Source organism: Chiloscyllium plagiosum, unplaced genomic scaffold (assembly GCF_037043375.1).
Source record: "Chiloscyllium plagiosum isolate Xiang-an unplaced genomic scaffold, Cpla_swu_hap1 HiC_scaffold_51, whole genome shotgun sequence".
In the NCBI taxonomy this organism is placed as follows: Eukaryota; Metazoa; Chordata; class Chondrichthyes; order Orectolobiformes; family Hemiscylliidae; genus Chiloscyllium; species Chiloscyllium plagiosum.
This window is the reverse complement of record NW_028270189.1, coordinates 1,296,313-1,309,717: the sequence shown is the minus strand read 5'-3', so window position 1 is coordinate 1,309,717 and position 13,405 is coordinate 1,296,313. Positions and strand designations below refer to the sequence as shown.

The 13,405-nt window shown below is 47.0% G+C and overlaps 1 protein-coding gene across 1 annotated transcript; it reads right to left on the bottom strand.

The window, feature by feature from the left end:
- Window positions 1-258: 258 nt before the first annotated feature.
- Window positions 259-12,444, bottom strand: nprl3 (NPR3-like, GATOR1 complex subunit). The gene is made up of 5 exons (XM_087985275.1): window positions 12,338-12,444; window positions 11,491-11,620; window positions 11,140-11,329; window positions 1,995-2,187; window positions 259-1,177 (listed from the first exon to the last, which is right to left on the bottom strand). Exons 1-5 carry the CDS (start codon window positions 12,364-12,366, stop codon window positions 1,012-1,014), a joined length of 708 nt encoding a protein of 235 aa, XP_087841401.1. The 5' UTR covers window positions 12,367-12,444; the 3' UTR covers window positions 259-1,011.
- Window positions 12,445-13,405: the final 961 nt, after the last annotated feature.

The window sequence follows — 13,405 nt, the reverse complement described above, 5'->3', positions numbered from 1 at the left end:
AACAGGTACCACAGCAGATCAACACAATCGTGGACAGGTACTCTGCCAATGACTTCAGGGCACTGCCAAAGCAGTGGAAGTGAATCACAGAATTTTTACAGTGTGGCTACAGGCCATTTGGCCCATCGCGTCTGCACCAACCCTCCGAACAGCATCCACCCAAACCCCTTCCCACTACCCTGTCCCGTAATGCCACACTTCCCATGGCCAATCCACCCTAACTTGCACATCTTTGGACTGTGGGAGGAAACCAGAGCAAATCCGCGCTGACACGGGAGAATGTGCAAACTCCACGCAGACAGTCGCCCGGGACTGGAATTGAAGCAGGGTCTCTGATGCTGTGAGGCAGCAGTGGCTAACACTGAACCACTGTGCTGCCTTGCATCTACTCTGGGAAGACCGTCACCCATCTATTAAACCCTTCATTTCCAGTCCTACAATCGACATTGGTCAAGTGTCATCGCTGTACCTTCTATTCCACAGCCTCTGTTAACAACTGTTAATTCCATTCCTGATTATCTGGCTGCACTGGTTTCAGTTCGACCGACTTGCCCGTAGTTAGAAGTGGGTCAGCGAGCTCAGTTGGTTGGATGGCTGCTTTGTAATACAGAGCCAAACCAATAGTGTGGGTTCAATTCCCGCACCGACTGAGGTCACCATGAAAGTCCCGAGTTCTCAGCCTTGCTCCTTGCCTGAAGTGTGGTGACCCCTCAGGTTAAGCCACCATCATTCGCCTGGCCTCTCTCTGACGGGAGGTACCTCTATGATCCTCTGGGACTATGATGACTTCACCTTTAGTTAGCCAGAGTTTAACAAAAGGGGCTTCGTGCTATCCTGGAATTTCTCAGAAGCATTCAGAGCTGGTGAGCAGGAAGCAGTAAAATATTCGAGGAAGTCAAAATAAAATAGAGACAAAACGAAAAGATTTGAGATGTTATTTGGGCAGTGTATGGTTGGCACCAACCTGAGTCCCTTGGTTATTATTTTTGTTGAAACAAAAACAAGGTTTCTTCACACGAAGGGAGATTGGAAGACTGAAATGATGGGATCTTCGTGATTGCGAACAACCAGGACGCTGCGGAACTTGTCGATCAGCATCAGCAGCACTGAGCGTCGCATGTTCTCATTGTACATGATCTCCTCGAGGTGGTGCCGGCCACGGAAATAATGCAAGAGTCTGAAAAGGAGAGAGAGAGAGAGAGTGCGTGTGAGTGAGAGGCAGACAGGTGCAAGTGAAAAACAGTGCATGTGTAGGTGAGAAAGAGTGTAGGCACAAGGAGAGTGCACAGACTCATGCAAGGGAACACAAATATGTGAGAGAGAGAAAGAGAGCGCGAGAGAGTGCACAGCCAAAAGAATGAAAGGGAGAGAAGAGAATACAAAATATAAAGCGAGGGAGTGAATGTGATGAACAAAAGGAAAAAGGTAACTACTGAGCGACACACTCGCACACAAATGCACGTGCAGTGTGGGTGCAGGCCATTTGGCCCAACGAGTCCACACCCAACCCTCTGAAGACCATCCCATCCAGACACACCCCTCTACCCTATCTCTGTAACCCTGCATTTCCCATGGTTAATCCACCTCTCCTATACATTCCTGGACACAACGGAAATTAGCATGGCCAGTCCACCAAATCTGCAGATCCCTGGGCACTATGGGCAATTTAACACAGCCAACCTGCACATCGTTGTACTGTGGGAGGAAACCGGATCACCCAGGGGGAAACCCACGCAGACAGGGGGAGAATGTGCAAACTCCACACAAGGTGTCACCTGGGGTTGCGATTGAAACTGGGTCCCTGGTGCCACAATGCAGCAGTGCTAACTACTGAGCCCGTGTTGAGTTAGTCTCTTTGATGGTAGTGGTGGTGGTGGTTTGGAGGGTGGGAGGTTTGTCGTCTAGGGAAACCCTTTAAGAGATCACTATGAACAGCACCACCACCAACCCACACCTTTCCCCCCACCAATCACCAAAATGTGGCCAGCACGTACTTTGCAAGCATACGCAGATCCTCCTGGTTCTGGGCAGCTGGAATGTTCTGGATCATTTTCCTCTCGTGCTCGGTCAAGCTGGCCAGCAGGTTCTCGGTCATGCGCTTGTTCAGTGGTGAGTCACCTCCAGGAACAAGCTCAGCGCTGGAGTTATCCATGCTTGGGCTGGTCAGGGTCATGTCGTCACTGCTGGCTGTGGGAGAAGGTCACAGAGTGAAAGACTGCTTGGGGTGGGGGAGGGTAAAGCCCATGAGGGGGCAGAAAAAAATAATCAAAAGCAACACTTACAGGACTGGGCAAAATAAAAATAAATAGTTTGGTTACGTTGTCACCACAGAGGAAGCAGTTTCCAAGTCACGATATAACTTAAACTTCCATCTTGTTGTCTGTAGACTGGAACAGATTTAATGGGCCGAAGCACCTCTTCTGTATTGTATGGCTCTATAATTCTGTAAACACAGCAGAGGCCATTCAGCCCCTTGAACCTGCTCTGCTGGATAGTATGATCCAACGGGGGTGTCAATTCCTCTTACTGTGTGTTTCTCCGCACCATCAACCCTCAGCTCCCTTGATCAAAACTCTGTCTAACTCAGCCTCAGATAAATGCAGTGGCCTAGTCTCTGGAGGTAAGAATCCCACAGACTCACGAGAAAAATAATCCTCAGCTCCATCTGGCCTTATTTCTAAACTGTGTGCCCTGATTCTAGTCTCATCCCCCAATAGGAAATCACTTCTCCAGATCCATCCATATGTCTTGAGAGGATCATGTCTTATTCTGTAACTCCAACTAACTTTGGAAGATAAGGCCCTAATCCCAGGAACAAAACAAGCAAATCTTCTCTGAACTGCTTCCGGCATAATTATATCCTTTTTCAAACCTTGGAGACAAAAACTCTACAACAGTACTCCAGGACCCTGTACAGTTCCAGTGAAACTTCCCTACTCTTACCCCTTTCTCAATAAACAGCAACAATCCATTTCCCTTCCTAGTCACCCAGATCCCTCTGCATCCACAGAGTTGTGCAATCTCTCGATTTCCTACTGCCTAACTGGACATGTCTGCAGATAGTTTGTAATAGTTTGCTCAAGCATCTGAGCTGTTTATAGCTCTTTGCAAACTCAGTGCTTCCTCTCAATAACTTCTCACTTACTTTGGTGTCATCAGCAAATTGAACTACATTCAATCCCACACCCTGTCATAGTCATAGAGTCATAGAGTCATACAGCATGGAAACAGACCCTTCAGTCCATGCCGACCACAATCCCAAACTAAACTAGTGCCACCTGCTGCTGCTGGCCATATCCCTCCAAAACATTACTTATGCATGTACTTATCTAAATGTGTTTTAAACGTTAGAACAATAACTGCATCCACCACTTCAGCTGGAAGTCCACTCCACACATGAATCACTCTCCATGTAAAAGACTGCCCCCTCCTTAAATCTTTCTCCTCTAACCTTAAAAAATGCTCCCTAGTTTTGAAATCGCTCACCCTAGGGAAAAGACACTTGCCATTCACCTTATCAAAGCCCCTCATGATGTTATAAACCTTTATGAGGTCAGCCCTCGGCCTCCTACACTCCAGTGAAAAAAGTCACAGCCTCTCCTTATAACTCAAACCCTCCAGTCCCGGCAACATCCTGGTAAATCTCTCCTGAGCCCTCTCCAGCTAAAAATGTCCTTTCTCTAACAGGGAGACCAGAACTGGATGCAGAACTCTCAAATAGGCTTCACCAGTGTCCTGCACAACCTCAGCAGCAATGTTGTGGGGAAAAATCAGACCTCCAAATTTCTCCCTGTGTCACACAACATCTTGACATGGAGCAGTATCGCTGCTCCCTCATTAGGAGGGCCATGACTTCAGAATTCCTTTCACAATGTGTTACCCAGAAATCGGCTGTATCAGAGCAGGAGCACTCTGATGCCTGAATCCACCATTGGTGTAAAACGTATACAGTTGAGGGCCCAGCAGTGAAAACCACTCCACTCGTCACAACCTGTGAGCTAGCCATTCCTTTATCCTGTACACTAAGAACTTATATCTAGAGTAGTAACTTCCTTTATTTGAATCTTATCAAATGCATGTGCGAAGCCCATGTACACTACATCTTTGCCCCTTTCTCCATCTCATTCGTGTTGGAGTTGGACATGACTTTGGTTAGGCCACAGCGGGAGCACTGTGTGCAGCTCTGGTCATAGAGATGTACAGCACAGAAATAGACTCTTCAGTCCAACTTGTCTATGCCAACCAGATATCCTAAATTAACTTAATCTCTTTTTCTAGCATTTGGCCCTAATCGGTCAAATCCCTTCTGACAGAATCTTTTTCCCAGAGTTGGTATCTCTAAAACTAGCAGGCAAGTATTTAGGGTGAGAGGAGGAACATTTACAGAATGGTAGAAGTCTGGATCGCGCTGCCAGCTGTGGTGGTGGAGGTAGACATGATAGGGGCATAGAAGGGACTTTTAGATAAGCACATGACTCCTCAAGGATGGAGGGATACGGACCAAGGGCAGGCAGAAGAGATAAGTTTAATTTGATGTCATGTTCAGCGCAACAATGTGGGCTGAACGACCTGTTCCTGTGCTGTACTGTTCTAAGTGCTATGTTATTCATATACACTTCCAGATGCCTTTTAAATGTTGCAATTGTACCAGCTCCACCATCTCCTCTGGCAGCTCAATCCATACATACATTACCTTCTGTGTGAAAAACTTCCCCCTTAGGTTCCTTCTAAATCTTTCTTCTCTCACCTTAAACCTATGCCGATGGACAGGGACAGCACGGGGTTAGATACAGAGTAAAGTTCCTTCTACACTATCTCCTATCAAACACTCCCAAGCATAGGGACAGCACTGGGTTAGATGCAGAGTAAAGATTCCTCCGCCCTGTGACCCTCACACACACTTGCACGTCTGTGCATTTTTGTTCCCAATCATGATGATGGGTCCTTCTCACTCTGCTTTTTCCCTGGGAAAAAGACCTTGACTCTACATGCTCATGATTTTATCAACCTCTATAAGGTCACCCCTCAGCCTTCCCATGGTCCAGGGAAAACAGACCCAGCCTATTCAGCCTCTCCCTAACAGCTCAAACCCTCCAATGCTGGCAACATCCTTGTAAATCTTTTCTGAACCCTTTCAAATTTCACAACAATCGTTCCTGTAGCAGGGGTTGTCACACTCGGAAGGATGTCATTGTACTGGACGGGGTGCAGAGGACATTCACTGGGATATCGCCTGGGACGGAGCATTTCAGTGATGAGGGAGGCTGGATAAGCTCAGGTCATTCTCTTTGCAGCAGAGAAGGTTAGAGAGAGGAATCTGATGGAGGGGTGTGAGCTGATGAGGGGCATGGATAGGGTGGGTAGAAAGCAGGCATGTCAATAATAAGGGGCCATCATTTTAAAGCGAAAGGAGGTGGTTTACAGGGGATTTGAGGTTAAATATTTTCAGAGGGTGGGGTGGGGGAGGGGTAGTGGTGGTGGTGTCTGGATTGTAATGCCTGGGAGGGTAGTTGAGGTGGGAAACACCACAACCTGTAAAAATTACATGGATGAGCACTTGATGTATCATAATGTTCAAGATTGTGGGCAAGGTGGGAATAGTGTAGGGTGTACTGTACATTTACGGTACAGACTTGCTGGGAAGGGCTCTTCTGTATTTGATGATTCTATCCTTCCTCAAAGATAAGCTCCAATGAATTAGTTAAACATCTTTTTCCCTTTCACTAAGCCACGTACACCTGATTTTCCAATGAACCTGCTGGAAACTCCTAAATAATAGCCTCTAGCAGTTTCCCCTTGACAGATGCTAGGTTAATACGTCTCTAGGTTCCTGCTCTCCCACTTCCTCTCCCTCCTATCTTGAATAAAGATGCTATGTTTGTTATTTTCCTTGGTGATGGCAAATGTTTTAAGTTCCAGACTCATATTCACCTCCTGACTTTCGAACACCATTGGCAAGTTTTCTAAGTCTTCTACTGGGAAGACACACAGGACTCAGTTTGCCACCTCCTTGTTTTCCATGGTCAGTTCTTGCATGCCACCATGACCATAGAGTCAGAGATGTACAGCACGGAAAAAGACCCTTTGGTCCAACCCGTCCATGCTGATCAGATATCCCAACCCAATCTAGTCCCACCTGCCAGCACCCAGCCCATACCCCTCCAAACCCTTCCTATTCATACACACTTCCAAATGCCTTTTAAATGTTGCAATTGTACCAGCCTCCACCACATCCTCTGGCAGCTCATTCCATACATGTACCACCCTCTGTGTGAAAAAGTTGCCCCTTAGATCTTTTTTATATCTTTCCCCTCTCACCCTAAACCTATGATCTCCAGTTCTGGACTCCCCGACCCCAGGGAAAAGACTTTGCTGATTCACCCTATCCATGCCCCTCATAATTTTGTAAACCTCTGTAAGGTCACCCCTCAGCCTCCGACGCTCCAGGGAAAACAGCCCCAGCCTGTTCAGCCTCTCCCTGTAGCTCAATTCCTCCAACCCTGGCAACATCCTTGTAAATCTTTTCTAAACCCTTTCAAGTTTCACAACATCTTTCCGACAGGAAGGAGACCAGAACTGCATGCAGTATTCCAACAGTGGCCCAACCAATGTCCTGTACAGCCGCAACATGACCTCCCAACTCCTGTACTCAATACCTTACCATTAAGTGTATAAGTCCTGCTAAGATTTGCTTTCCCAAAATGCAGCATCTCGCATATATCGGAATTAAACTCCATCTGCCACTTCTCAGCCCATTGGCCCATCTGGTCCAGATCCTGTTGTAATCTGAGGTAACCCTCTTTGCTGTCCACTACACCTCCAATTTTGGTGTCATCTGTAAACTTACTAACTGTACCTCTTATGCTCGCATCCAAATCATTGTTGTGGTTCTGTTCGCCGAGCTGGGAACTTGTGTTGCAGACGTTTCGTCCCCGTCTAGGTGACATCCTCAGTGCTTGGGAGCCTCCTGTCAAGCGTTTCTGTGATGTTTCCTCCGGCATTTATAGTGATTTGTATCTGCCGCTTCCGGTTGTCAGTTCCAGCTGTCCGCTGCAGTGGCCGGTATATTGGGTCCAGGTCGATGTGCTTATTGATTGAATCTGCGGATGAGTGCCATGCCTCTAGGAATTCCCTGGCTGTTCTCTGTTTGGCTTGTCCTATAATAATAGTGTTGTCCCAGTCGAACTCATGTTGCTTGTCATCTGAGTGTGTGGCTACTAAGGATAGCTGGTCGTGTCGTTTCGTGGCTAGTTGGTGTTCATGGATGTGGATTGTTAGCTGTCTTCCGGTTTGTCCTATGTAGTGTTTTGTGCGGTCCTTGCATGGGATTTTGTACACTACATTAGCTTTGCTCATGCTGGGTATCGGGTCCTTCGTCCTGGTGAGTTGTTGTCTGAGAGTGGCTGTTGGTTTGTGTGCTGTTATGAGTCCTAGTGGTCGCAGTAGTCTGGCTGTCAGTTCAGAAATGTTTTTGATGTATGGTAGTGTGGCTAGTCCTTTGGGTTGTGGCATGTCCTCACTCTGTTTTCTTTCCCTTAGGCATCTGTTGACCACTAGGACTGATAACAGCACACAAACCAACAGCCACTCTCAGACAACAACTCACCAGGACGAAGGACCCGATACCCAGCATGAGCAAAACCAATGTAGTGTACAAAATCCCATGCAAGGACTGCACAAAACACTACATAGGACAAACAGGAAGACAGCTAACAATCCACATCCATGAACACCAACTAGCCACGAAACGACACGACCAGCTATCCTTAGTAGCCACACACTCAGATGACAAGCAACATGAGTTCGACTGGGACAACACTACAATTATAGGACAAGCCAAACAGAGAACAGCCAGGGAATTCCTAGAGGCATGGCACTCATCCACAGATTCAATCAATAAGCACATCGACCTGGACCCAATACATCGACCACTGCAGCGGACAGCTGGAACTGACAACCGGAAGCGGCAGAGACAAATCACTATAAATGCCGGAGGAAACACACAGAAGTGCTTCACAGGAGGCTCCCAAGCACTGAGGATGTCACTTAGACAGGGGATGAAACATCTGCAACAAAGTTCCCAGCTCGGCGAACAGAACCACAACATTCAAATCATTTATATATATATGACAAAAATTAGAGGACCCAGCACCAATCCTTGTGGCACTCTACTGGTCACAGGCCTCCAGTCTGAAAAACAACCCTCCACCACCACCCTCTGTCTTCTACCTTTGAGCCAGTTCTGTATCCAAATGGCTAGTTCTCCCTGTATTCCATGAACTCTAACCTTGCTAATCAGTCTCCCATGGGGAACCTTGTCAAACGCCTTACTGAAGTCCATGTAGATCACATCTACTGCTCTGTCCTCATCAATCTTCTTTGTTACTTCTTCAAAAAACTCAATCAAGTTTGTGAGACATGATTTCCCACGCACAAAGCCATGTTGACTATCTCTAATCAGTCCTTGCCTTTCCAAATACATGTACATCCTGTCCCTCAGGATTCCCTCCAACAACTTGCCCACCACTGAGGTCAAACTCACCAGTCTATAGTTCCCTGGTTTGTCTTTACCGCACTTCTTAAACAGTGGCACCACGTTTGCCAACCTCCAGTCTTCCAGCACCTCACCTGTGACTATCGATGATACAAATGCAAAATATTAATTTAGTATATCCCCCATTTTCTGCAGCTCCACACAAAGGCTGCCTTGCTGATCTTTGAGGGGCCCTATTCTCTCCCCAGTTACCCTTTTGTCATTAATATGTTTGTAAAAACCCTTTGGATTCTCCTTAATTCTATTTGCCAAAGCTATCTCATGTCCCCTTTTTGCCCTCCTGATTTCCCTCTTAAATATACTCCTACTGCCTTTATACTCTTCTAAGGATTCACTCGATCTATCCTGTCTATACCTGACATATGCTTCCTTCTTTTTCTTAACCTAACCCTCAATTTCTTTAGTCATCCAGCATTCCCTATACCTACCAGCCTTTCCTTTCATCCTGACAGGAATATATTTTCTCTGGATTCTTGTTATCTCATTTCTGAAGCCTTCCCATTTTCCAGCCATCCCTTTACCTGCGAACATCTGCCCCCAATCAGCTTTCAAAAGTTTTTGCCTAATACCATCAAAATTGGCCTTTCTCCAATTTCGAACTTCAACTTTTAGATCTGGTCTATCCTTTTCCGTCACTATTTTAAAACGAATAGAATTATGGTCGCTGGCCCCAAAGTGCTCCCCCACTGACAGCTCAGTCACCTGCTCTGCCTTATTTCCCAAGAGTAGGTCAAGTTTTGCACCTTCTCTAGTAGGTACATCCACATACTGAATCAGAAAATTGTCTTGTATACACTTAACAAATTCCTCTCCATCTAAACCTTTAACACTACGGCAGTCCCAGTCGATGTTTGGAAAGTTAAAATCCCCTACCATAACTACCCTATTATTCTTACAGCTAGCTGAGATCTCCTTACAAGTTTGTTTCTCAATTTCCCTCTGACTATTAGGGGGTCTATAATACAATCCCAATAAGGTGATCATCCCTTTCTTATTTCTCAGTTCCAACTAAATAACTTCCCTGGATGTATTTCCTGGAATATCCTCCCTCAGCACAGCTATAATGCTATCCCTTATCAAAAATGTCACTCCCCCTCCTCTCTTGCCTCCCTTTCTATCCTTCCTGTAGCATTTGTATCCTGGAACATTAAGCTGCCAGTCCTGCCCATCCCTGAGCCATGTTTCTGTAAATGCGATGATACCCCAGTCCCATGTTCCTAACCACGCCCTGAGTTCATCTGCCTTCCCTGTTAGGCCCCTTGCATTGAAATAAATGCAGTTTAATTTATTAGTCCTACCTTGTACCTGCCTGCCCTGACTGTTTTGACTCACTTCTGTTCTCAGCTACACCAGTCTCAGATTGATCTCTTTCCTCACTATCTCCCAGGGTCCCACCCACCCCCCCCCCCCCCCCCCCCCCCCCCCGCTTACTAGTTTAAATCCTCCCAAGCAGTTCTAGCTAATTTTCCTGTCAGTGTATTAGTCCCCTTCCAATTTAGGTGCAATCCATCCTTCTTGTACAGGTCACTTTTACCCCAAAAGAGATTCCAATGATCCAAAAATGTGAATCCTTCGCCCATACACCAGTTCCTCAACCATGCAATCATCTGCTCTATCCTCCTATTTCTGCCCTCACTAGCTCGTAGCACTGGGAGTAATCCAGATATTACTACCCTTGAGGACCTCCTTTTTAAATTTCTGCCTAACTCTCTGTAATCTCCCTTCAGAATCTCATCCTTTTCCCTTCCTACATCGTTGGTTCCAATGTGGACAATGACCTCTTGCTGGCCCCTCTCCCCAGTGAGAACATTCTGCACCCTCTCTGAGACATCCTTGATCCTGGCACCAGGGAAACAACACACCATTCCGCTTTTTCTCTGCTGGCCACAGAAACATCTGTCTGTACCTCGGACTAGAGAAACCCCTACCACAATTGATCTCTTGGAAGCCGACGTATCCCACGTTACATTAGAGCCAGTTTCAATACCAGAAACTTGGATGTTCGTGCTATGTTCACCTGAGAATCCATCACCCCCTACATTTTCCAAAACAGCATACCTGTTTGAAATGGGTATATCCACAAAAGACTCCTGCCCTAGGTGCCTATCTCTCTTACCCTTCCTGGAGTTAACCCATCTGTGAGACTGTATCTGAGACTTTCCCCCCTTCCTATAACTGCCATCCATCACATACTGTTGCTGTTGCAAATTCCTCATCGCTTCTATCTGTCTCTCCAACCAATTCACTCGATCTGATAAGATTTGCATCCAACAGCATTTATGGCAGATATAATCCGCAGTAACCCTTAAACTCTCTTTAAACTCCCACATCTGACAAGAAGTACATATCACTGCAAAGGCCATTTTTGCTCCTTCACAATCGACAGACCCAGAAAATAACACCGACTAGTGCTAGCTTTTCCCCATTTCCTACGTAAAAGTGTACAGAAATTCTCACTATTTATTTACTTTGATTCACTTTAGCTCATGCTCTATCTCCTCATCCTAAGGCAGAAAGTGGAGTTAACGTTTTGAGTTCGGTGACATTTCATTAGCGTTCCCCAGGCAGGACAAGAAATCACTTACTTGGTGAGCCAAAACTGAGAGCATTGGGGGCACTGAGGCTTCGCCCACTGACACGAGAGGGCAGCAGCTTATCTTCCTCATGGACCTCGACATCCACCTCACTGGGCGGCACCATCAGGCAGACATAGGTGTGCAGCTGAATCAGGAGCCGATGCTGTAACATCCAGATCACCATCTGAACCAGCTGCGCCTGGGAGAAAGCCAAGGAAGATCAACGGGGTTGCAGGAATAGAGGTCTCCCATGTCAATGTCACTATTCCGTGACAGAGCACCCCACCCACCCATCAATCCTGCCTGGAGACCACGCAACATGCTCAAGGGGCCAAACCGGGACTTCCATCGTGCTCCTACCTCCTGCATGGGTGGGGCCAGTGGGTTCTTGAACTGCGAGAGAGAGGTCGGCAGAGAGAACTTGGAGAGGACATTGAGCAGATCGTTCCCAGGGAACTGCTGAGTAAACTGTTCAACCAGCGGAGAGTATCTGCAATAAACATACCGAGTGAGGTGGAGCTGGTGATGGCGGCCTGCAAAACACTTTAAACCAAATTCCCACCGAAAAGCTACTTCTACATACTTGTCCCTTCAAACATGGACTCCAGGACAGGGACAGCACGGCGTTAGGTACAGAGTAAAGCACCTGCTACACTGTCCTCCACCAAACACTCCCAGGTCAGGAACAGCACGGGGTTAGATACAGAATAAAGCGCTTTCTACACTGACCCCCACCAAACACTCCCAGGTTAGGGACTGCAAACGGTTAGATACAAAGTAAAGATTCCTCCGCACTGTCCCCCCATTAAACACTCCCAAGCATAGGGAGAGCAGTGGATAAGATACAGAGTAAAGCTTCCTCTGCACCGTGACCCACAAACACACACATTTGCACGTCTCTGCATTTTTGTTCCCAATCATGATGATGGGTCCCTCTCGCTCTGCTCTTCAGTAAAATTAACAATTTGAAACAGATTTAAAGACAGCTTGACGTCAGACAGAGCTCCAATGGAATTGAGAGTACGGTTAGGTGATAAACACTAGTCGAGCCAGCTGTACCACACGGATCCTTCAGCCTCTGGAGTCTGGTTCATGCCCAGTGGTTTCACCTAGACCTGGTCTATCTTGACCACTTCTGCCCTCAAAGAATCTCCAGCTTTCTGTACCCTTCTCCCTCTGCTTGCTGGGAACGTGGCCACATACTCACATGCAGATATTAGCATCGGGGGACAGCATGTAGAAGTTGTTCTCACACAGTGGGTAGATAATTATTGCTTTGCCCCAGTACACCAAGTGAGCAGCCAACTGGAAAACCTGCAGATCAGGAAACAGGGGGTGAAAGAGATGACGGGATCAGCTAGGGCTCAGACAGTATCTCCTCCCTGGGCATTCAGGTGGTGATGGGCTGCATATGGTCACCCCGAAAATCAACATAGCAGTAGGCCATTCAGCCCATCAAACCTGTCCTAGCATTCACTTAGACCATGGCTGATCAGTGACTTCAATGATGTCCCTTGATGGCATTAGTTTCCAGCTTTCTATCAATTTTTGTCTCGAACCTGCCGTCTTGAACAGAGAATTCAAAGATTCAGCATTCTCTGAGTGAAGGAACTGCTCCTCATCTCAGTGCTAAATGGCCTGGCCCCTATGCTTTCCCTGAGGGTTATGGTTCCTGGTCAGAGATAAAGCCCCATCTACATCCACTGTCACACCATGCGTCAAGTTCCAGTGCAATCACCTCTCATTCTCCAAAACTCTAGATACACAGAGCCAGTTTCTCCAATCTCTCCTTAACAGACAATCCTGTCGTCCCAGGGGTTAATCCACTGAAGCCCCTCTGTGGTAAATATCTCCTCCCTCACAGAAGGGGGCCAAAACTGTCCGTGATTAGATTAGATTAGATTACTTACAGTGTGGAAACAGACCCTTTGGCCCAACAAGTCCACACTGACCTGCTGAAGCGCAACCAACCCAGACCCATTCCCTTACATTCCACCCCTTCACCTAACACTGTGGGCAATCTAGCATGGCCAATTCACCTAACCTGCACATCTTTGGACTGTGGGAGGAAACCGGAGCACCCGGAGGAAACCCACGCAGACACGGGGAGAATGTGCAAACTCCACACAGACAGTCGCCTGAGGCAGGAATTGAACCCGGGTCTCTGGCGCTGTGAGGCAACAGTGCTAACCACTGTGCCGTGATATTCCAGTTGGGGTTTCACCAAATCTCAATACAACTGCAGAGAGACAGCTTTACCCCTGCACTCAAATCC